Raw genomic sequence first — 25706 nt, 5'->3', positions numbered from 1 at the left:
GTGCAGTGTGTGAGGGCGAAGAGATTTGCAGGTATTTCAAATCAGTGGAAATACCTCAACAACAGAAGAAGTATGGCATGAGGGGAAGAGTGAAAATATAATTCATATACATATAAGCATGGGAGAGACCAATGTATATACGCACACTGCCGCTCAATTAAATAGGTCCAATCATTTCGCAGATTAAAAGGTGTATTTTGAAAACAAAAAACAATTGTATGTAAATATATTTATAAAATGTGAATAGCCTAAATAATGAGTGACTAAATTAAAAAAAAAAGAAATGTATTGTATTTGGAATAGTATTGTACAAAAATAGTTGACTTATTGGACTAAATATCATATAATATTAAGTGACTAACCGAAGAGAGAGATGACCGCCGCAGCCGAATGGGTTGATGCGGGACTGATTGCTAATAGCGGTCGCCGCTCTTTAAGCAATGGCAAACCTCCGAGTGTATTTCCGCCATGAAAAAGTTCCTCATAAAAAACCATCTGCCGTTCCGAGTTGGCTTAAAACTATAGGCCCCTCCATCTGTGTAATTCAGAATTTTTTAAAAAATTTCGAGAATGCATGGTTTAGCACATTGATTTTTTGATTTTATGCATAATGAAGTGCGAGTAAGTATCTGTAATAAACACACTAACGAAGTCCTATATTTTCATAACAAAGTTAGAAAGACTTGCGTGTGAATGTTTAATAGGAGCCATGCGTACATGCCCCTCGGCATCAATGGAAGTTATTTTAGAACTTAAATATTCAATTCAAAGCGAAAAGGGTTATGCTATGAAAAACTAAAGCTACCATTGGCTTAGTTTGATATTCTTGCTGAACAAACCTTTGATATTTCATGGTGCTACCGCTGCTCAGTTTTGTCGAACGCTTGAAGATTAAACTGGGCAATAAAGAGACCTGGGAAGGGTTATCTTAAACCAACAAGATAAATTAGGACATGATCGCATGGTACACGGACGGATCTCTTACCGAGGAACTTGTAGGGACAGAAAAGATGCTCGAAAACACTAGGCATTCGGTTTTTTAAGCGAAAGTCTACGCAATAGAAAGACGCACTGATTTTAACATTGAAAGTAACTATAAAAACAAAAGCAAAGTAATTCTTGCTGAAAGCCCAGCAGAAATAAAGGCTGTCAACTCTTTCCAGGTTGCATTAAAATTGGTGCTCAAACATTATATGTTGATCGGCTGAATATCTAAGGCAAGAACAACTAGGTGCGTAACTTCTGGGTTCTAGGATGCTTAGGGATTATTGGGAACAAATGGCAGATAAATTAGTCAGGAAAAGGACAACATTCCCATTTATAGGCTCAGAGTCATTTTGTAGCCTATGGAAGGGTAACTTCTCCGCTATAATTTAGAGGGTCGAAACAAAGAAAGACAAAACCGATCATACTGGGACAATCTGCCGGGTTTGTCGGAACCAAAATCCATGATAGGTAGCATTTGCTGGCATCTTGCCCAGTTCTGGTACACAAGCGGGTAAACATAAGAAGAAGAAGATAAACTCAATGAAATAGTGCAAATACTAAAATTAATTGAGGAAGTTGAGCTCAGAAAAATACTCTGAATCCGTGAAGAGGGCACGAGGGTTAAATCCTCTCATAATAATAATAATAAATGCAGGTTTAAAGTAACTCAAAGAAAACTGGTATATTAACATTTTTTTACTAGCAGTCCTGAACTTTTTCTACTAGCTCGATTTTAATAATACTTAATAGAATTTACTTGAAAAAATTAAGAATTAAAAAAATTTGATAAAAATTTATTGAATTCTTTTTTTGTAAATTGCACAAAATTTCAAACTTGGATATATTTGGCTTTTTTGAGAGAATGTCCTATATTTTCATAGAGAAATTATTAGAATGAATAAGAAACAAATAAATTTTCAAATTATTTAGTGCAGTGTAAATCTTTAGATAGGAAATGATTAATGCTATTTTAGTTAGCTTTAGGTGATAATTTGCGAAAAAAAGTTAATTAGCCTATTTCGTTCAAAGGCCCATGTAAAGATTTTAAGTTTTTTTTTTAAAACAATTTCGTGTAAGTCTAAATATTGGGCTGGGGAAAAAGAAATGTCGTATTTGTGATCGAAATTTAACGCTTTATTTAACGTACTTAGAATTATCCGATTCAAGTCAAATATGCCCCGTTTTGTTCGCAAACTTGTTGCCATTTAGAAGGCATTATTCCCCCTTTATAAAACCTCCCCTCCTTATTTGCAAAAAACTTAGAGAGCCAGTTTTCGTAAGCCTCTTTTGAGGCCAACTTGGTATCACCAAGGGCGTGGACCTTAAGAGATGATAGTCACTTCGAGCCAGGTCCGGACTATATGGTGGGTGCGATAGTCATCCGCCGTATAGTCCTGATTTGGCACCGAATGACTTCTTTTTATTCCCGTACGTAAAAAATAACTGAGAGATCAACATTTTTCGACACTTGAAGAAGCGGTTGCGGCATTCAGAATGCATGTTTTGGAGGTACCTCATTCAGAGTGGCAAAAGTGCTTCGACAATTGGTTCAAACGCATGCAAAAGTGTATAGATCTTCATGGAGAATATTTTGAAAAACAATAAAGTGATTTTCGATGATTAAAATTTGTTTTTGTTCTCTAATCCCGACATATAAAAGGCACCCCTCGTATATTTAAATGTCGCGCTCAATTGACAAAATACGACATTATTTTTTCCCCAACCCAATATTATCCCGTTGCAGAATTGTGATGCGAGGTTTATTTTCCCATTCGTCACCTATTTATTTAGCATTTAGTATTACGTGGTTTGCTCTGGACACGAAAACTTAAGCCACTGCGTTAACTTATACTTCTTCTAAAAATCTATTTAATATTAATTAATTTCTCTTATCTTAGCCAAACATCACTGACTTATTTGCGTTTTGCTCTTCTTGACATTTCGTAATGATAGCTATCAATATTTTTTGTTTATTTTTATTATTTTATTGATAATGAAATTACTTCCGTATAGCATTGTTGTATTTCTGTCTTTTTACTTTTTCATAGATTCCTCGCTACAACAATGCTGTCAGCTGGTGTCACCATAATGGACCCCATTGCGTTGACTATGATTGAGAAATATGGCGGCGATTTTGGGCGTGAACGTTTGTTCTCCAGCATTGGCATGGCCATTTTTTCGCCAATTACTGGCATAATGATTGATTATTTTTCGCGTGGCCTTGGCTACACTGACTACTCGGCCGCCTTCTATACCTACGATCTGTTGCTGGTGATTTCGACAATTTCTGTGCTGATGATGCCATTGGGCGATAAACTGCCAGCGGATAATGTTTTTCGGGATTTGTGGAATCTATTGAAAATGCCACATGTCATCACATTTATTTTCTTCTTGTTCATTTTGGGCAATTTCTGGGGTTTCATCGAGAGTTTCCTATTTCTATACCTAAAGGAGTTGGGTGCGCCCAATTATTTGCTTGGTAAGTAATTCGCAAAAGTGAAAGTGAGTGGTGTCATTGAAAATTTGGACACGTTCTGTTTTGTTTGGTTGCTTACTTGGTTTTCCTGAGTGACTTCTAATCGAATGGCAATGCAATCACAATCAAATTGTTTTGTTCTCTTCACTGTGTCCAATTTCTGCTACTCACTCCATACGCTGTACGGAAGTTGGTTTGTTGATTTGCTCAATTTGGTTCATTGCAGGCATCACAATCACTGTGGGCACCGTAAGCAGTATTCCTTTCTTGTATGGTGCTGAGCGTATCACCCGCATCTTTGGACATGTTAATTTGATTATTATTGCCTTCTTTTCGCATGCTGGTCGCCTAGTAGGCTATTCGTTCATTGAGTAAGTGTTGGTTTTGGCAGAAAATGGTGGCTGTTAATTGGCGTTACCTTCATTTTTATGCACTGATTTTATTTCCATTCTATATTTTTATAGAAATGCTTGGTGGTGTTTCCCGTTCGAGGCAATGGAGGCTCTCTCTTGTCATTTGATGTGGGTGGCAGCTGCCACTTATTGCTCAATCTTAGCGCCGAAGAGCCTGTTAGCCACACTAATTGGTGTGCTCGGAATGGCACATTTCAGTTTAGGTAAGTTATGAGTGGAGAATTTTACATGACATCAGAATCAAATAATACTTATCATAGGCGTTGAAGGATAGTAGTTTGGGTAGAGTAGGGCGCTGTTTGTGGAGAAGAAATATAAGTGCGGAGCAAAAGAGTTACTCTTTAACTTTTGAGTGTACATTTAATAAATAGCTTGTGAAATTTCCATTTAAAAAACCAAATTATGTGTTAGTAGAAATCATTAGTATTATTAAAAGTCGGCAAAAATACATATCCACGTTCATATAAGGCTGGAAAAAAATATGGAAAAGTCCACACAGAAGATTTCAGCATCATAAAAAAATTTGCTGTCGATCCTTCGAAAAATCTTCAAAATGTTTTTTTTATATCTAGGTTATTTGACACTAGATTTTCATTTTAATTTCATTTCTTTATTAAGTCTATGTGCGAGTAGAAGAAGATCTGCTGGTATCATCCGGGGTAAAGACAGGCTACCCCCAAGGCGGTTTGCTGTCTCCATTGCTCTTGAGCATGGCGATCGATCCTTTACTCTCCACCTTAACAGGCCCTTCGCTTATGAATATCTATAGAAAAAAGCAGAAAACTCTGGACATGTTTGACACTTGACGCTGTGCGAATAGGTTACCGGCGAACCCTATTAAGACGGGTATTGTCCTCTTTACCAGAAGGAGGAAGCCTGATGGACTCGCTTTAGAGTCACGCTAAAAGGAGCCACAATCCAGCTATCCAGAGAAGTCAAATATCTTGGAGCAATCCTCATAGTAAGCTCCTTTGGATGTTACACGTTGAAACTAATACAACCAAAGCACTGACAGCCTTCTGGCAGTGCAATGGTGTCTTTGGGAAAAGGTGGGGTCTTTCTTCTAGCAAGATCCTATGGATCTACACGGTTATGATAAGACCTATTATCAGCTAAGCATCAGTGGTCTGGATGAGTAGATTCTCTCTCGTGGGAGTCAGGAGGACCTTATTGAGACTACAACGCACAGTGACTATCCATGGCACCGGATCTTTTCCGACTACTTCAGGCCCCGCATTATATGCCTTGAAGGTCATCTGCAGGCTGAAACACAATGGGAATGGGTATGGCCCCTGTCCGGCATTGGAGAGCAGAGAAGACACGGACTTCAATCCAACGATCCTCGCCATGTCCCTTGATTCCATGCCTTCAAGGGTCGTACTTGAAAAGCAGCAAAGCTACTTTTATTACCTTATACAACCCTCCAACCACTTCAAGGATAGTTGAGTCCTGTAAATCCAGGCTGAACTATGTCGGTAGACATAATATCCTGATGCTAACATGGCTCCCGGGAAACGTGGGTACCGCTGGTAACGAGATATCTGACTCTTTAGCTAGGATGGGCTCTGAGGCCAGTTTATTTCAATTTCGACAAAAAATATTCTGCTGGGGAGGTTAAATCGCAGCCGCATTAGAAACGATGAAAAGAATCCCAAACATGCAAGCTTCACAGAAGAAAATTATTTGAGACTGTATCAAAGGCTTTCGAGAAATCAGCATAAATGGTGTCTAACAGATATTCGCTTTTGAACGCTAAGAAGACACTTTAATTGAAATTAATTCAATAATATTTTTAATTAAAAAAAGCATATGTTCTTAATTGAAAAAGTTATTATTTTTTTAATTTGGCGTTAATTTCTAACACAATTTTTGTTACTAGATTTATAAATCGGTGTAATTGAACACAACTTCCAATAGTCAATAAAAACTCCACAGATTGATGATGTATGTAGGATAAAGGCTCAGAGAGTGATGAACTATATTTCTCCCAAAAAAAGAGGATAGTCCATCAGTCTTTAGAGCAAGCACAATGTGACTTAATAATATGGACAGGATCCATTAATTTAATTAGATTTGAAAAAGTCCGCAAGACGCTTCACTGTGTCAGACAAACTTGCAGAGCGTTTATCCTAGGAAGCCATTTACATAGTTTGAGATATTCAAACAGCCTCTCCGGGGCCGAATGCACTTACAAAAAGCTTTGGCGTTTGACTTCAGCTTATCTTCATATCGTTTCAAAAACAATATCTCATTATTTCAGTCTTGAGTAGTTCTGCATTTCTTTATAATAACCTTTTGAACTCCAAAGCCGTTTTCGGATAGTAAGACCAGTTACCCAGAGTTGCGTCACCTTAGGATATTCCTTTTGTTTCAATCAACTTAAGTACTTTGGAATTCATAAAAGTTTTATTTTAAAATATTTTGCTGAATTCATAAACAGAAAAGTTGTACTGCTTGAAAGATTTGCTATATTTGTTATTTAAATCGTTTTTTATAACAATCACCTTTATTTATGTGGCAGGAGCTTAAAAGGAGATTAAAGCAAAATATTTAACTTCTCAAGACTGGGAAATCGGAAGTTAAATAATGAAGTTATGGTAAAAAATATATTATAAAGCTAACATACACTTTTCCGTCGCCCCGAAATCTTCTCCACCTAAGCTTCAAATACAGTTGTGGACTTTTGTTACCTTTTTTCGCGAGCAGGTCTAAATTCGGTATTATAATATTTCTTTGGGTAAACATTTTGAAAAAAGATGAAACAAATTTTAAACAGTAATTCCTTCGGGTCAATATTCTGTGGGCAAAAAGTAAGGGGAATTTATTTGTCAAACTTCGCGGGATTAAAATTCCGCTCTAGTTATTTTTTTCATGAGTTGGCAGCACTGTTAATAACATCTGGGCCAACTTTCATGTGAATGTCATTATCAGTAATATATTTACGCTTGTGTTTACCAAACGACCAAGAGTGCATTTTTCGATTTTTACAATGTCTGATTTGATTGAGCAGAGAAGTGCCATCAACTTTTGTTTGCGGAATGAAATTTCGGCTGCGGAAATGTTTAGCATGGTGCAGAAGGCATTTGGTGATTCGACCATGTCGCAGACAAATATTTATAAGTGGTACAAAGACTTCAAAGAGGGTCGAGAACGTGTTGATGACTCGGAGCGCTCCGGACGACCATCGACGTCAACAGATGACCAACACGTCAATAAGGTGAAGGAGTTAGTGCTCAAAAATCGTCGGTTGACTGTTAACGACCTTACTGATATGATCGGAATATCAGAAGGATCTGTGAAAACCATTTTGAAAGACCATTTAGGCCTACGAAAAGTCAAATCTCGTTTGGTACCGAAAACTCTCAATTTCTTGGGAAAAAGTCGTCGCGTTGATGTGTGTGAAACAATGCTTTCAGACTCTCAGGACAAGCTCAAATGCATCATTACGTGAGATGAGACTTGGATTTATGCTTACGACCCTGAAACAACCGAGCAATCAAGCGAATATCGTGCTAAAGGCGAGGCCAGACCGAAAAGGCATGTCAAAGTCGTTCAAAAATAAAGGTTATGATGACAGTTTTTTTCGATTTTCGTGGTGTGGTGCACTATGAATTCCTTCCAACTGGCCCAACTGTTAATAAGGAATATTATTTGAGCGTTATGCGTCGTTTAAGTGAAGCAATTCGTCTAAAAAGAACAGAATTATGGGCCAACAACTCTTGGTTTTTGCATCACGATAATGCACCGTCTCACACTGCACTCGTTCTTCGTGACCATTTCGCCAAAAATTCCACACATATCGTTCCGCAACCACTGTATTCGCCTGATTTGGCTCCGTGTGACTTCTGGCTATTCCCAAAACTCAAGAGATCACTCCGGGGAACGCGTTTCGAGTCGATTGAGGAGATAAAAGCTGAATCGAAGAAGGTGCTGATGGCTATACCGGAAATAGACTATTTGGCATATTTCGGGGATTGGAAAAAACGTTGGCATAAGTGTATTTCATCGAGAGAGGATTATTTTGAACGGGATGAAATTGATTTACAAGAATAAAGAAAGATTTTTCATTTTACAATCAAATTCCCCTTACTTTTTGCATACAGTAATATTTTTAAAATTCTGTAAAGACAAAATATTTCTGTAAAGCCGAAATAATTTTGAAAGGCAAACTATTTTAAAATTAGTTAATTAATATGCTGGATTTTAGAATTCCGTATGCATATTTATTTTGGGCGATAATTCTGTAGTTTATGTGGATGTTAAAATATATCGCGATATTTTGGCCAGTTTTCGCTAGTTTTCTGTTGTTGTTTTTAATTTTCATAAATTTGTTTACTAAAGTATAACTCACTCTACAACAAATATTATATAAATTAAAGTTTCAAAACTTGTACACGAGCTACAAATATACTACTGATTTGGTCAAACATTTCAAACTTTTTAATCAGAATTTTGAAGGAAAAATTTAAAATTAAATTGTTAAATTATTAATTTTTAGTGTAATAAAATGAAAATTTGTAGTGGCTCAAAATTCTTATTGCCTTCTGATGATTATTTTCCTGACGGCGTTGATGATTTTTTCTATGCGCGTTTTTGAAATTGGCAGAAGTTATGTTAATAATATTGGCTTAGTATAACTTTCTGTTGCAGTGTGCACTTAGTAAGAAATTTTACAGTACAGAATTTGACAGTACAGAATTTGGCAATACCGAATGCTTAATACAGAATATTGCATCATAAAAATTTGGTACCCAACCATTTTTTAGGTAGACTGCCCTAAAATAGACTGTTCTAAAATCGAATTTACGCTTTCTAAAATTTAATTGACTCTTCTAAAATCCTGCCGTAGTCGAATGGGGCTGCCGCCATAGCCGAATAGATTAGTGCTTGACTACAACCCGGGAGTGCTTCGAATCTCCATGCATGAAATAGCAAAATGAAAAAGTTTTTTCTAATAGCTGTCGCCACTCGGCAGGCAATGGTAAAACGTCTGAGTGTATTTCTGCCATGAAAATCTCTTCATAAAAAACCATCTGCGTTAGGAAGCAGCACAAGGCTACTTGTCCCTCTATATGTAGAAAAATATCAAGACGCAGGCCACAAGTAGGAGGAGGAGCTCAGCCCAACACCTAACAGAAGTGTACGTGCCAATTATTTATTTATTTTTTAATCCATTTTTATATGGAGCTATGCATTTAGTGAAAGAAGGGTTGAGCTGCTACAATTTTTTCTTTTACAAATATTCATTGCACTAAAAACGCGCTTAATTTCTACATTTGAACGAATGAATGAAAATAAAGCTCACACTTCGACTTCACAAATGGCGTGAATGCTCTGTATTCATCAAATCCAGTTTTCTTAATAAATATTCTGCATTTGAGTATGGCAACGACATGAACTGAATTGCCGACTTTAGCACATTTTCCAAGTGATTTAGACCAGCTGAGTCTTTATCCGTCGTAGAAATAAATGCTTCAAATTATTTCATGGTTTTAACTATCAAACTTATGAGAAATGTTACATGCATTGCATGGACTCTTACTATTGGGAGCTCGGGCACTCTATTTGAACAGTCTTACTCTGAGTGAGAAGACCATGCACTTTGTTAAGCTTATGAGCTGAGAATTCTGTGCATATTTTATAAGTGATTGGAAAAATAAATAAATAGGGCAACTTGCTAAAAAGTCCCCTGCTTCTATCTTTATATTACATGAAAGTTCACATTCTAAGAATTATTCTCATTGTTTTACTACTCGAGCCACTTCTAATCTACTAATTTAGGTTAAATGTACTTATGACTTTCAAATCACATCTTTTTTTCTTTAGGTCGCGGCAGCGGTTCCTTCACCGGTGGTCTACTCATCGGTCAGTTTGGTACCCGAGATGCTTTCCGATATATGGGTCTGCTAGCTGTTGTAGGTGGCATCGCTTATGGTTTACTGCACTTGGCTTGGTTGCGTAAGTTCGATCACAATATCGACGATTGTGAAGAAGAAGTGGAGGCGATAGAAAATGGTGAAACAGAGAAACTCACCGAACCAGCCACTAAAGAGCAGGGCACCTCAATGTCATTGGAGCGCCTCAGCCTGATGATTAAGTACAATCAAATTGGCAGCTTAACTTCGCTGCCGCGTGGATCAAGGGTGAGTAAACGATGGTAATGGGAATTGTGAATAGTTTTTTTTTTACTTAAAAAATAATAATCATGCAACAAACATATTTTACCTCTCATTTCAACCCACTTAATTTTTTGTACTAAAATAAAAATGCTAATGTATGACAATTCCTGAAGTGGGCCACAGCATCTTTGGACCTTGTTTTTCCTGCAAAATTCGCTGTTTCGGTACATTTACAGCACCTAAATTTATACATTTTAGCCAATGTGAATAAGAAAAAAGTATATGAGTATTTGTAGTTTAGTAAGGTTTTTTTATATATGTCTTTTCAAAACAATGAGTACAAAATGATATCATTAGGTTGAAGTATGAGGAATATTACGTTTGAAATCGAAAGCGATCTAGTTTTTTGTCAACTTAATTCTTAACACTACTGATCTTTATATTAGAGTGAAATTTCGATATAATGACCCCTGATATAATCAAAATTTTTCCTGAGTCCCCTAAAAACCTTGTGGTTGCGATATTTCTCACACAAAAATGCTCTATAGATATAATGAAGACACCTTTAATCTGAAAACCTTCGACATTTTGACATATTGACGGTTAGAGTTCCGTTAGCAAACGTCTCTATATAACGAAGTGTAGTGCGTTGAACGCACATTGTCAGTCTTGTTTTAATTGTTCTCAAAATGAGTAATTCCGTGAAGCGTAAGTCGATTGGCCTACGCGATAAAATTTTTCTTAATTGTTTAATTTAGAAATAAAAACGAAACAAGAAAACAAAAACGTAACTATGCTTTTAACGCATCTTTTCAAAAAATTTATATTTTACTTTGCATTGAGGTTTCGATACTACCTACCCATTCATTATATCGAGGTTTCACGGTACTATTTTCTTCGCGAAAACTTCTTTGAGCGCACAGTTGTTTCTTAATTAATTATAAGCAATTGAATTGCAAAAAAAAATACGAGGTGTGTTCAAAAACTATCGTGAATTTTGAATTTTTGTTAGGTTTTCAGGTTACGTATATTCGAATTTCGATTTTTTTGTCGCGATATGCTGGTACTCATGTCTCTCACTCATGCCGACGAGTTCGGCCATTTTGAATGTACAGTTAATTGTTGACAGCTGCTTTGCTTCCACGTGTTTCGGCTCGTCTTCGCTTTTTACCTATTCAAAAAGGTCGATCAAAGAACCTGTATCAAATTTTGTGTGTCATACGGAGAAGCTACTTTGAACCAAAGCAACGTTTATCGGTGGTACAAAATGTGCTCAGAACGCCGAGAAGATGTGAACGACGAAAAGAGTGCCGGACGCCCGAGCACTTCAACAACAGACGAAAAAATTGATGAAGTGAAGGAAATGGTATTGGGCAATCGCCGAATTATCGTTAGAGAAGTTGCTGAGGACCTAGACATATCGATTGGCTCGTGCCATTCAGTTTTTTTCAATGATATGGGCATGAGACAGGTCGCCGCAAAATTCGTACCAAAACTGCTCAGTTTCGACCAAAAGCAGCATCGCATGAACATTACTTATGAGATATGGGACTCTGTCTGCGACTACCCAAATTTGCTCCAGAGGGTCATAACTGGTGACGAATCGTGGGTTTATGGTTAAGCTCAATCATCTCAATGGAAGCTGCCGGACGAACCAAGACCGAAAAAAGCGCGCCAAGTTGGGTCAAATGTAAAAGTTTTGCTTACCGTTTTCTTCGATTGCAGGGACGTTGTGCATCATGAGTTCTTGCCACAGGGTAAACCTGTAAATGAAGAATATTACCTGCAAGTTATGCGATATTTGCGCGAAGCAATCCGCCAGAAAAGCTCGGATTTGTGGATGAACAAAAATTGGCCCCTGCTCACACATCGTTGCTTGCGCGACTTTTTGCCCAAAACCAACACACTAATGATGCCACAGCCACCGTATTCCCCAGATCTGGTCCCCTGTGACTTTTTCTTATTCCCGAAACTGAAGAGGCCCATGAAAAGACTACGCTACGCTACGATTAACGAGATAAAGACGACATCGAGGGAGGAGCTGAACAAGACAAAAAAACAAAAAGATTTTTTGAAGTGCTTCGAAGATTGGAAAAAACGTTGGCACAAGTGCATAATATCTCATGGGTATTACTTGGAAGAGGACAAAATAGACATTAATGAATAAATAAATGATTTTTGAAAAAACAAAAAAATTCGCGATACTTTTTGAACACACCTCTTATATGTATTATATACTTTCATTGATCCAGAAAGTATGTATATAAGAGCCGGTTGCATTTTTATAATGTATAAATTCAAGCGAACATTATTGTCTTGAGAAAAACATAAACAAAATTATTGATTGTTAATCTTAGTAACAAAACAGTTTTTAATCAAAAGATGGGTAAAGATGGGCCACTTCAGGGATCTTGGAAAAATCATATTTTATTACTACTATTTTTATTATTATTTTTATTTTCATTATCCTAATTTTTTTTTGAAGATTTATGGGTGGGCCACTTCAAAGATATTCAACTGCAATCCCGCTTCTTTTTTCTCGAATGTGAATTTTCACATAAAACGCATTCAGCGGTTCTGAATTGTTTCTAATAATAAATTATTTCTTGTAGGGTAGAATTTTTTACGCGAGTTTTGTTAGCGCAATGAATTGCGTTTGCAGTTACTGGGCTTGCCCTTATAAGTTCTTTGATTCAGGTCACTCGAATCTTTCTTTACCATTCCATGCCATGTCTTCCTCATATTCTACATCCTATTTCATTTCATTCTTAACCGGAGTTTTTCCTAACTTCATTTCATTTAACAAAAATTGCAACATTTAAAAAAGTTCCCATAATAAAATTACCCAATTAAAGTTTTAATTGCCCAACATAACTCAATGATTTCCTACTCAACAAATGTCGTTTATTTTGCACTTACTTTTGCTACCAGTTTACTTAATTACGCAAATTTCGTTCTAATTGATTTCATTATATTCATTTCCTTTGCATTTTTTTCTGCTTTGCATTTTTCAAATAATTTACGCAACACGTCGTCGTTGGCCTCACGTACCTGCATCTCTGATTGCCTACTTCATCTGTGCAGGCGGATATCCACGACCATTTGTCACATCGCCGCAGCAGCTATAATGTTGAATCGACACGTGTTCCACGCCATGGCAGTCACATTGGTAGCGCCTCAAAAGTTGACATTTTACGTTCAACGCTGGATATAAATCACAAATCTTCAAATAATTCAGTACTGAGCAAAGCCGATAACAAAACATCAAATCAATCATTAGGACGAAATCGTGCCGACAGTGCGCCCAAATTGAATCACAGCAATATGAAGAATATATCACAGCCCACACTGGAGGGTGTTGTGCTCGAGGTAAATACTTGGTGGGGAAAAATCAAAATGTTCGGGGGCGAACGAGTGGGGTAAAGAAAATATGTACGTAAAATTGCTAATGACGCTTCACATGAGGTGGGCGAGAGTGTGCGTGAGCAGCCGTTTGGTTGTTTGTTAGGAATGAATGAATGTTGCGTGTCGCCGGAAAGCAAAAAGCAAAGAGCGGAAAGTGGCTGTTTGCGTGTATTTATGTGTGTGTGCGCAAGCTTAGCTTTGGCAGCACATGGGCTAAGTTTCGTTTGTTGATGCCATATAAGCGCTCAGGTAGGACTGAGCATAGGCTTTGGGTTGGCACGGCGCGTAAAGCCAACATTCGTGTTGATTGCCGTCAATTGTGTTGATTTTCGGCGATTTCTTTTTTTGTTTTTTCTTTTTTCTGAATGTTTTGTTGCCATAGTTGCTATTGCCATTGTTATTGCCTTTGGCTATTTTTTGTACCATTGTAGATTGTCCGGTTTGTAGAGAGTTGCTTTCGTTTGTTTGTTGTCTGTGTGTGTGTGGGTGCTTTTTTTATTGCTCTAGCTGTCGTTGGTTTTTGTGTCTATTATTCGAAGTGTTGTGCCTCGTTTCGTTGTATCGTGTATCGTTGCCATTATGACTGTTGTTCTTTTGCCGCCATGCTTTTGTTAGTGTGGCAGCTGTTGCTATTGTCGATACGCCATGACTGGTTTGCTCAATTCATCTATTGTCTTCTTTGCATGCATGCCACTACTACATTTTTGACGTTTACACACTGCGATATTTTCATATATGTAGTTGTGATGTGAAATATATCACGAAAAACGTCAAGGGGGTGTCAAACCTGAGTTGCAAAATAAAGAGGCAGGATTTGGAAAAGCGATGCAGAAAACAATCGCCCCAGCCCGACGCTTATACGGACCACTTTGATTTATTTTTATTTTTTATTTTTACTTTTTTATTCAAATTTTCATTTAACTCGTTTCCGGTAACTCTTTTCAGCCTTTGTTCCATTCGATTTGCTTTAGGCGCCAGAAGCTTAGGCTGCTAGCATCGTGCAAAAATTGAGCTTCGTTCGTAAGATTGGGGAAATTTAATTATCAAAAAGAAATTTGTGTTTTTGAAACAACTAGGTTTTAACCGCTTGAGGAAAAACTTAAAACGTTTTAATGTTAAAATTTGATCGATCGCATAAACTCTAATGGCGGAAAAGTTCATAATGGTGATTGTTAAGAAAGAAGTTCCTTTTGAGAGCATTGATGTTATTATTTTATTAAAATACTCTACTCTGCCAAGTTAAAATCCAAATTGAGCAATTTTTTTTATATTTTATACCTGCAAATTCTAAGCTAATTGCTTTTAATACATAAAATGGGCGATTCCAAGTCAAGTGATCCAAATCTTTTTGACTTTGTTCTAAACTTTTCTGAAAATTGTAGGCTTAAGAATAATAAGAAAGAAATTGCCAAAACTTTTGATAAAAGATGTTATAATTTTGATATGTATTCAATGTTGAAAATAGAGCTTTTTAAAGTGAAATACCTTCGGTTCCAATTTTTACAATAAAATTATGATCAGATATAAAAAAATGAAAAAATATACTTAAACATTTTTTTTTTGGGAAAAAATCACAATTACAAATTACAAAATACTACTGTTTTACATTTGCAAACACAAAATATACTTCAGAAAATTTTATTTAGAAAATTTTGGGGAAAAGCCTTTTTTATTATTAAAAAATGTTTTGGTAAAAAATTATATGAACGTGTTTTTCAAAATTTACAAAACACAAAGATTTAACACGAAAATGAAGTTTAAAAAAAATTATTGTTTTGGAGAAACAACATTTTCTTTGTTTTGGAGAAACACAATTTTTTTTTTAGTTTTTGAGCAAAAAAGTTATTAATGAAAAAAATCTGACAACCGAAAATGCAAAAAAGAAGGAAAAAATTCCATTTTTTTTTAATTTTAAAAATTTTAGTTTATCCTAAAAATTTTTAAAAATTTTAGTTTATCCTAAAAAATTTTTAAAAATAATTTTATTTTCCATTTTATTCTAGAGGTCTTATAGAAACTATGAAAATTTTAAAAAGGACTGAAAATATTTCACCAAAAAACTCGACACAAAAATTTTCAGCATAGAGTAAATCTGAAAATTATAAAATTTGAAAGACACATTTTTTCAGTTTGCTGATTATTATCCTCAAGTCTACTACAAAATTAGTTCTTAGAAGAATTTAAGGTAATGTCCAAAATACAACTAATCACCCAATTTGGTTTAAGTATATTAGTATACCAAGTGCCGCAAAATTAATCATCCAATTTTCTGTTTTAATAATTTTTTTACTTTTTTTTAGTAAAAAAAGTAGGATGATAGGAATCTTTCTTTTGACCTTTACGCGCTCCATTGCCTGTCGGTATATATCAGCTGTCTAGTATTGGCGTACAACGTCATTTGCAAAAATTAAAAATCTTCCTATAGGGAGACTAATTTTGCGCCACTTGTACTTGAATCACTTGCTACGGAATCGCTCATTTATTTTTATGCTCTAAATTCTAAATTCCATATTTTATATTCTATTATATTTCCTATATTCTATGTTATTTCCGCGTTCTAAACCTTATATCCTTTACTACCTATTCTATTCAATTTGATAGAATATATGGGCAGCCTCATTGGACTCCCAAGTATGTACCTAAATATTTACAAAAGCAGAAAAAACGTGGAGTATAAATGAATTTCAATAAAGGTTCGCGCAGTGAAGCCGTGTGATATTAAGAATTTCGTTTGCCAAAGAAATCAACAACGAAAATTTCCTGACTACAATATTAAATTTATTCGTACCAAATGTTGAAGATACATCGTGGTTCGAGGGGCCGAACTTTTCAAATTAGTGAATTTATGAAGCATGCAACTTTTGTATAAAGTTCTTAAGCGCCACAAAAGCGGGCACTTCATATATCCAAATACACGTGCACATATACATAGATATTTAGGGGCTTCCAATAAGGGCGCAACGAAATGGAGTAAAATAAGCTGTGCGTGAAGTATTAACAAAATTATTATATTTTATTTGAAGGGATGGAATATAACAACGTTCAAATGAACGACGCAGCTACGCTCGATGGCACGGATTCGAGAGATCAAAATTTCAATTATTTACTCTGATGTCTTTACCTGGCTGAATCTGAATAAAGGCTGTGTGATGTGGACTTTGAGTGCATCGATCAAATGAGTCTTTTTAGCATAGATCTGTGACTTTACAAACATCAGCAACGCAGTTAAAAGGTTTGCATGGTAAAATCATACGATACGCTTAACTCCGTGAGAAATAACCAGACCCTCAGATCGTTCAGAATAAAGTTTTATCATTTGAACTTACAGTTCAATCATGAAACTTGCCTTGATGATTTGGCCTTAGGGATTGAATAGTACAGTGATAGACGTTGTCAGAACAACATAGCCGCTATTGCTTGCCAACCTATTAGAAAACCTTATACGTGATATCATACAAAATCGTATCACGCATTTTATTGAAGGGGCACATCCCTGCAGGGAAAAAGTAGACCGTGTAGTGCTGGCATTGTTGTGGGAGTAGAAAAAATGGTATTGCTAGTAAAAAATGATGTAGGAGTTACTCATAATTTATATAAGTTGGAAGATTAGTTTCAGAACTTTTAGGTATTTAATTGCATCTGGAACCAATTTTGTAATATTTTTAAGTTGCACGCAAAGATTTGATTACATTTTGCAAAAAAGTTAAAATTTCTGATCGCTATAAAATTCAATAGTTCAGCTATTGTTTAACGGACATAACTTCAACTTACCTAGCTTAAATCATATACAGGGTGTTTCATCTGTACTTAACATATGAGCGTCTGTGAGTACAATTTTAACCATGGAGCGATGATGAGCCGCATAATGCGCTGAAATAGGGAAATTTTATTTTGAAAATATGATATTTTAACTCAGTGTAAGTAAACAGAAAAGGTTCATAATCAAAATTGTCAGTACTGGGGCACAAAAAATTATCAAACCCTGCACGAACGGCCTCTGCATGACATTAAAAGCGCTTTTTGGGGTGTGATGTGCGCTATGAACATTTCGAGGAGGATGAAGATCGCGCCGTAACTGTCTATGGTGACCAATATCGGCCAGAATTTTTGTAGACATTCATCGAGGCAAATTAGTGGGAAGGTTATTGATTCCAGCAGAATGACGCAACATGAAATACGGCGCGGTTGATGATAAATTTACAGCCTCGCGGCTGATCTTCAAAAACACCGAATTTGACTGGCTTCCTTGCTCACCTTATATGACAGTGACGGAATTTTTCCTGTAGGGCTAATTAAAGGGAGAAGTGTACACTAATAGATTGACTTATTGACTTCATAAATTTGTAAAATTTTCATAAATCAAGTAAAATTTTAATCGGAGGAAAACGAAGTTATTGAATTTTTCACAAAATTATTCATAGTTCTCAGGTATGAAGTATAGGTGAAACACTTTGTATTAACTCTTTACTACATGAGTTAATAAAACGCTGAAAGAAAAAATAATTCATGGTGGAAATAGCATGATTAAGTTAACAAGAAGACATATTAAAAGAAAAATAACGAAAATTTTTTTTTGTTTTTTTTTTTTGACGGAGTCATATATTATAAAACCTAGTTGTAAAGTATAGAAAACAGTTGAAAAGCGGAAAAATTATTATCCGACGAGAAAGATGAGTATGTTGACTCCACCAGAATATTTTATAGAAAATTTTTTGTTTGTTTTATTATTGCTAAATATATATTTGATTGACTAAAATAGTTTGAATAATTTTATAATATTTAAATAATTTGGAAACATAATTGGATCAAAATTGCAATCCCGTATTTGACTCACATGCGGTAAAGGGTGAATGGAACACAGATCTGACAATACACATCACACTAACGATTTACCACTTCAGAGATTCCGTTTTCTCTACAGGGAATGCATGGAGCATGTATCTATGCAAGTAGGTGTAAATGTGTATGTATATATGTAGATATGTAGGCAATAAAGTCGAGAGGTACAACGCAACTGTTGAGCATTGCAATATTCGTATCATGATTCGAACGATATTTGCGATGTTTATTGTTTCGCAGCTTGGCTGAGAAGCATTGTTGAGCAAGTGGAAAGGGAAATCACAATTATCCGAGTAAATTTTCTACCACGCGCAAAATAGAAAACAAAAGCGGACTTGCAGAAGAAGCCCTTGGGGAAATTACAATGTTCAGTTTGGTTATGGAGTGGCAAGTTTTTGATTGAAGTTTGAGAATTAGTGTGTTTTTAATTCTATTTGCAAGGGTAATAGTGATCTGTTCAGGGGTAATTTTTAAATTCCATTTTTAAACGCTTTTTTAATGACTTAAGCGACTACCAGTAAATTATTAATTACGAATTTATTAACGAATTTTTAGTTTTGGAATTAAAATTTTAAATTAAAAATTTTAGCTTCTAGAATTGTATATCGGGAGATTATAGATATTTAATACCCTCTATCTGCAAAAACAAAATGCAATTTGCTTAATTTTTATAAGTTCTTATAATATGAAGTACCCCTAAATGTCATGGAAATTAAGGTTTTGAAATTCTTCTTTACTGAAGTAAACTTAGGACTGTTTATCTACATATCTCGAACTATTGCGTGCAATATTTTTGTTGTAGATGCGATATGCCGAGCACCAGCGAGAGAATTCCGGTGGGTCTGCAGTTTTTGAAATATTTTGCTTTATAATTGTTGATGCGTTATACAAAGTGGCGCTAAATTAATAATGCATTCTTGTTTTGAATAACTTTTTCACTAAATAAGAAAAGGGAAGAAAGGAAATTTTTATTTTGACCATTACGCGCTCTATTGCTTGCCTGCTTGGTGTCAAATATGCGTGATTAATTTTGCGCCACCTTGTGTATTAAAACTACTTTTTTACTTTTAATTCGTTTTATTCTAGTTAATAAATCAGATGTTAGTTATTGGGATTCGAATGCACACTATGTTTGTCACAAATTTTGTTGATAAAAGTTTTTGCAGAATAATGGAAAAATCTAATCTTTGGATGTAGATTTTGAGCACAAAAATCATATAAACAAGTTGAGGTTGACGTTTTTTCTTTAAATTAACATAAACATAATGATATTCAGCAAAGTATTGGATGCGGTGCCAGCTGGTGGTAGCAGAGGAAGCGGAAGGCCCCGCTTGTGTTATAAAGGTCAAGTGAAGAAGGAAGTGCCAGTGCCCAACTGACTAGCAACACTGAGAGTAGAAGAGAAAGAAAAGACTGGCGCGCTGCAAACTGAAAAACGTGTTTAAATGTTTTAGATTTTTTATTTAATTTCTGTTACATACAAAAAAGAAACAAAAAAACAATTTAATTTTAATAATTTTAAAAATGGCGCTGGCCCTCCCGAAAAATTGGACCTTGACAGAGGTGTCCACTTTGACTCTTCTATTTATCAAACAAAAACCAAAACAAATTACTAATCAGTATGACTGCAACAATGTCCCGCTACTAGAATAAAAAAATACAAATTTGACAAAATGGCATGGTTTTTAATTTGACACTTTAAAAATCGGTTTGTTTTTTAATCAAAAAATATGAAATAACTGAAATAATACATAATATTATTCTAGTGCGGGCGATAGCCATTGATGTTGTGAACAACATATTAAAATTTCAGAGGATTGGGTTGAATAGTTTTTTTTTGTTTTGTTTTGTTTTTTTTGACAACACCAGACCGAAAAAAGTAGTTTTGAGATGAATGAGTTTAAAGATTGAGGTACAGGACCGCGCGGATCGCCCTCTACCTAGTTAATGACTGTAGAAGCTATAATATTGGGAATTTCCGCATGAAAATTTCACAGAATATTTTTAAGATACTATACTTTCGAAACTCTGAAAAAAACAAAAAAATCGATTATCTGAAATTTCTAGACCATCTCCTCCCCTTGAGCAGCTATCGCGCCAGTCAAGAAGAATAATGAAATTCAGGTGAAAAAACAGATTTCAACTCATTTAAATCCTTTCATTTAGTTAGATGGATCGGAATTGAATTGGAATATTTAGCTTACAGCCTTGAGTTAGTGTTGTTTTTTTGCTATTTTATTGTAAATGTTTAAAATAAAAAAATTTTTCTTATTCTGAATAAGAATATAGAGGCTTTGATTCGTTGTAGCCCGAATACGTCTTAAAACAAGCAGATATTACAGTGCAACGAAATGAAAAAATAAGTATATTCCTTGGGGTCTCAAACAAGACGGCGCAAAAATAATCATCCTAGGGGAGGATTTATATACAGCTCCAGTATACAAATAGACAAGCAATTGAGTGCGTCAAGGCCAACATAAAGATATCTATTACTAAAAACTTTTTTTTTAATATAATTTTAAATAAAATATTGTATTTATGCCACGTTGAAATTTTCAGTTCCCAGGTTTTACGAATTTCTAGGCTATTATGGAAAAAATCAAATCTGGAGTCATTCAAAATTATACTAAATGCTTAAAAAGCTTAGTTTTAACTTTTGCTCACGACTTTACCTTTAGTTTGAAAATTTTATAAAACTTAAAAATCCGCTTAACAGTTTTTATTGTATAAGCAAAAATGTAAAACTGAAATTATTTTCATTTTGTTGCACTGTGTATTTAATAGACTTTAGGCCTGATTCCGTAGCATCTATGTATTCTGGTTCGTCCGTATATTATGCTTTAAAAAAATGGACAAGTTCGCTGTCACTCTAATTTAAAAAAAAAGGCGTAGTGTAAATATAAACCATTAAATCATTTTTTTAATACGATTATTAATTTTTATAGGATTTAGAAACCCTTGGTTTTGTTCGCTTAGTCATTTGATAGGTATCATAGATTAGTTTTTTAATTTATTTCTGTCTCAACGAGTGCATGAGGAAAGCCAACCATTTTTTCTTGTTCTTTTTTCTACCCTTTTAATTTATTCTATCCAGTCCTATTAGTCACCTATATTATTACAATTTTTTTGTTTATTTATTTGCAAGAAATATATGCACTTGCCCATAAAGGCGGGATAAAATATGACTTGGGGGAAAAGAAATCCATTATTTGCGTCAAATTTTCGGGCAAATTTTTTAAAACTGCTTTGTTGTCGATCTTTAGTTCCTGGGCGATGCTATGGTCAACTTCGATTACTTCTTTGATTGCCATTATCGAAATTTTCTTCAACATCAAAAATGCCTCAACGAAATCGCCGAAATCAAAACCATAAATACTCAACAAACTCGAAATTTTCGTTTTTCATATGTGGAAATCACATGTGAACGATTTAAAAGCAGTGATTTTGGCGTAAGGGGTCAACAAAATTCTTGACAACTGAATTCTGAACTGTATTCATTACACTATATGACACATATAATTCAAGAAAAGCTTGCAGATCCCTAGGTAATTACTTGGCAAGCCATTTCAGAATGGTTGAAGTTATCAGAAATGACGTAAACTAAAGGAAAATTGGTAGAGAATGAATTACGGCGGAGAGAAAAGGAAAAGAAGAGATATTTGTGGATCGTTCATCTAAACCACCTTATTCCAAAAGTTCTCGGAATATATTCAAGATATTTAAAATACAAGTTTATCCCTCAAACCTGCGATTATTGCCTTGAAAGTAATCGCCATCTACTGCAACGAACTTATGCCAGCCTTTGATTCAACTCTCGAAACATTTCTGCAACTCTGTTTTCGGTATAGCCATCAGAGGGGCCTCCGATTTTTCCAATACTTAAGCTGGGCTGTTAAGATACGCTTCTCGGAGTAGTTTTAGAATCGATCAAACAGAAAAAAAGCGCTGGGAGCCATATCAGGTGAGTTCGATAGCTGTTGGGTGGTTTGCTTTTGGTAAACAATTCACGGATTGCTACTATGCGACGAGGCGTTATCATGGTGAAAAATCCAAGAGTGTTTTCCCCCAAATCATTTCGTCTTTGGTAAATTCTTCTTCTCGATTGGCGCGATAACAGCTTAAGCGATTTTGTTCGAGTTTAATAAAGTGCGCCAGTTAACCGGCACCAGTTGAAAACACCAAGTGAAACCAAGTCCTTCTTCAGCTGATTATCTTAGCGCAGAGGAGGGCTTCCTCTTTCTCTACTACCACCAGCTGGTACCGCATCAAATACTTTCAGAGCCGGAGCGTTTGCATGCATTCGAATGACATGATCCAGCCAACGGAGCCGCTGGAGCTTTATTCGCTGCGCTATATCTATGTCGTCGTAAAGCTCATACAGCTCACTGTTCCAGCCCATACGACAATCGCCGTCGTTAACGTGCAAAATACCAAAAAGTTTTCCGTTCAAAGGCGCCAAGCGTCGCTTCGTCAGATGGCGTCATCATCCACGCTACGCGCCATACATTAGGACGGGTATGATGAGAGCCTTGCCTTGTTGGCAAGAGAGATTCTACGTTGCTTTTTAAGGCTGGTAAATTGCTTCGGGTAAATGTCTCATAATATCTAAATAATATGATAGTCCTTATGTACTGTGTGACTTGGAAAAAATTCGTGGTGTACAATACCGTTGTAATCCAGAAAAATAGTGAGCATCATTTTTAAAACTGTAAAAAACGAAAGCACTTGCGGATAGAGATTTACTCAAGACGACGTTACTTTTACAAATGTCAGGTAATGGCAATGAAATTTAGTAGAAATGCTAATCACAGATGTGGCAACCCGACAAAGCAAAAAATAAAAATAAAAGAGAACTAAAATCAGTTGACTTGGCGGTTTTTATAAAGGTGCTATACCAGCTCCAAAGCCAAATAACTGGTGCTCAAAAGCTCTGTTCTGTATTTAATGGACCGGAGGCAGTGCCGTCGGTAATGAACTGCTGAAATTAGTTAAACTCATAACTGCAAAAGGTCGATAAAAGTACCTACTGTAAAGAAAGCTTTTATAATCGAGCAAATAAATAAAATGGAAGGGAACTGATATAAGACTGAATCGAGTGATGCTCTCGAAGAATAATAGCCGTGAACATCTTGCCGAAAAATGTTGAAAATACCTAAATAGGAGACCCTGCCTCTACTGTTTAACAAATGCGATATTGCCCGTTCCTATTTCTGGTTGATCGTTTCAATATATTTAACGGACCCCGGTTCTATTTCTTCGAAGAAATTAAAATTGGCTCACAATTGGCTAGCGATGGAAAATACTTGAAAAAAGAAAAACAAACAAAAAACGATCTGTTAACACATTTTTTAATAAACGCTCAAAGTAAAAATGTTTAAGTGTAGCTCGCATTAAGAGCCTACTTTGCTTTGCCGTGGCGTTTGCTCGTGCAGAAAAATATTATGATATCAAAAGCAATGCAGTGAAATAAGTTTACCTTTGAATGTATGATTTATTGCAATTCTCTGATTTTTGTGTAAAATAAATTTTATATTTAAGCAGCGACCTTGCCTTGCCGCGAGCTTTGCAACACCATGTCGGAGTTATTATTGTACTTGCAATACCACCGGTTCAGGTGGTGCCGTTGCTAATTGTTCTACACTTCATTTGTAATACCTACTGCTTTGTTTTCTCATACCAGAAATATCGCTTGCCTGTTGGCATTCACTCTGCTTCCCCCAAAAGTATGCTTCTCTCACAAGTACACCCTCCAGTATGCTGTATAATTGCTTAAAAATTTCGTTCCAATTTTTGTTTTTGTGCACATGTGCGTACATACCTACATACATGCTTCTCTTGTTTGCGCTTTGAATTAAATTTATTTGTCTTTGTTTTTGTTTTTATTTTGCATTTTTGGCGCATTTTTTCCACTGTGCCGCACTCCTTCACAATGCAGGGCGTTGAATCGACCTTTTTCCCCAGTCGCATGAAAAAGTATCCGAGTGGTTTGTTAACTTCAATACCAGCGATGGATTTATCCGTTATACCCAACACAATGCTGATGGTAATGTACACAAATAAAAGCAACAAGCACACTAGCACACCAGTACACGTGCATACAAATGAAAACCTGGTGTGATTGGCATGTCGTTTTGGGCTTGGTTGTTGTAGTTGTTGTTGTATTTATGTTGCTCGTTGCGCATTGCATGCATGGTTTGTCAGTTGCATTTAACCATTTGGGAGAATTGCAGGTGCGCATTGCTGTAAGCCTATTGGCCATGGCGCCCGAAAGCAGGCGCCAAAATAACATCTGATTTATTTTGCTTTCGATTTATTTTATTGGAATGCATCTGCATATTTTTGTTTTTATTTCATGTATGCTTTTTGCCATTTGTGCTTTGCATGCCATTGGGGAAGGCTGGTTTTTGGCAATTGTGAATGTGGAAGTTTTGGCTTTGTAAAACGTGTGGCATGTTATTGACCTCTGTATATTTTTTTTTATTTATACCTATGTATTTTTAGCTTAATAAGTATTTCACCGCTAACATTTTTTTGCAAGTTTATTTTGTGTGGGCTTGCATGCTGAGTGCAATTTTTTATTTGGCTAGCAATGATTTTAAAAATATTTTTTGCAACAGGTTTTCCTGGATTTTCATTTTCTTTCTTACATTTTTTTATTATATTATTTTATATAGATTTAAGTAATATATTTACATACGCAAATTAAATTATAACAAATAGTTAAAAAAAATCAAAATAGAAGCTTTTATTATTTAGCCACCTCTTTTGATTTCTCTTCACAAATGTTCAAAAATGGCATTCTACGCTTTATTAAAAAAAAACAAGAAAAGAGATAAATATATATATTTTTTTAATTTTTAAATTTTTTTTTAAATTTAAGTAAAGGGTAGAGTATCGTTCTTTGAACATTTGTAATAGAAAATGAAAAGAGGAGATTAAATAATGTCCATCTGAAAACATTTTATGCCAAATTTCGGGAATAGTGGATATTGCTTTTGGTAATTCAACGATAACTTTCAATGCTTTGGCGGCACGGGTATATATCAAATAAAAAAATAAAAACAAAAACTAGGTTTCTCATGCGTCAGAGAACTAATTTCGAAGGTAATATCATGAACATTTTCTTTTGGTCACCCTAATACACACACGTAGCGAAAGAGGTTGAAAAAAACAATTTTTTTCTAATAGGAACCACCTCTCGACAGGCAATGGCAAACAGTCGAGTTGTTTTTCCCATTAAAAAAGCTAGTTGTTAAAAACAATTGTCAAATATGATTGACGTACGAAGTTATTTGCAAAATTTAAAAATCATCCAATAGAGTGATTAGTTTTGCGCCACCTTGTACAAATAAGCCTTGTCTTAGTATAGTATTTTTCCTTCTTATTTTATGAAAACGACGTTTTTGAATAATTTTTTGATGAACAAAAATTTGTAAATTTCTGCGCTTTTAAATAACAAGTAAAAAT

At 35.3% G+C, this 25706-nt stretch overlaps 1 protein-coding gene across 2 annotated transcripts in view; it reads left to right on the top strand.

Moving 5' to 3' along the window:
• The window catches only part of LOC128863153 (uncharacterized), a 120179-nt gene that overhangs the window by 70333 nt on the left and 24140 nt on the right, over positions 1 to 25706 (top strand). The window contains exons 6-11 of one of the 2 annotated variants that reach the window (XM_054102127.1): positions 3036 to 3466; positions 3690 to 3834; positions 3928 to 4079; positions 9703 to 10019; positions 13080 to 13364; positions 24175 to 24282. In XM_054102127.1, the coding sequence (XP_053958102.1) occupies positions 3036 to 3466; positions 3690 to 3834; positions 3928 to 4079; positions 9703 to 10019; positions 13080 to 13364; positions 24175 to 24282 (1438 nt within the window). The remainder of the gene's footprint in view (positions 1 to 3035; positions 3467 to 3689; positions 3835 to 3927; positions 4080 to 9702; positions 10020 to 13079; positions 13365 to 24174; positions 24283 to 25706) is intronic. The other variant, XM_054102128.1, reaches the window with a different exon arrangement.

This window comes from Anastrepha ludens, chromosome 5 (genome assembly GCF_028408465.1).
Source record: "Anastrepha ludens isolate Willacy chromosome 5, idAnaLude1.1, whole genome shotgun sequence".
Classification (NCBI taxonomy): domain Eukaryota; kingdom Metazoa; phylum Arthropoda; class Insecta; order Diptera; family Tephritidae; genus Anastrepha; species Anastrepha ludens.
The sequence above is the reverse complement of the archived record's forward strand: the minus strand, read 5'-3'. Positions and strand labels throughout refer to the sequence as shown.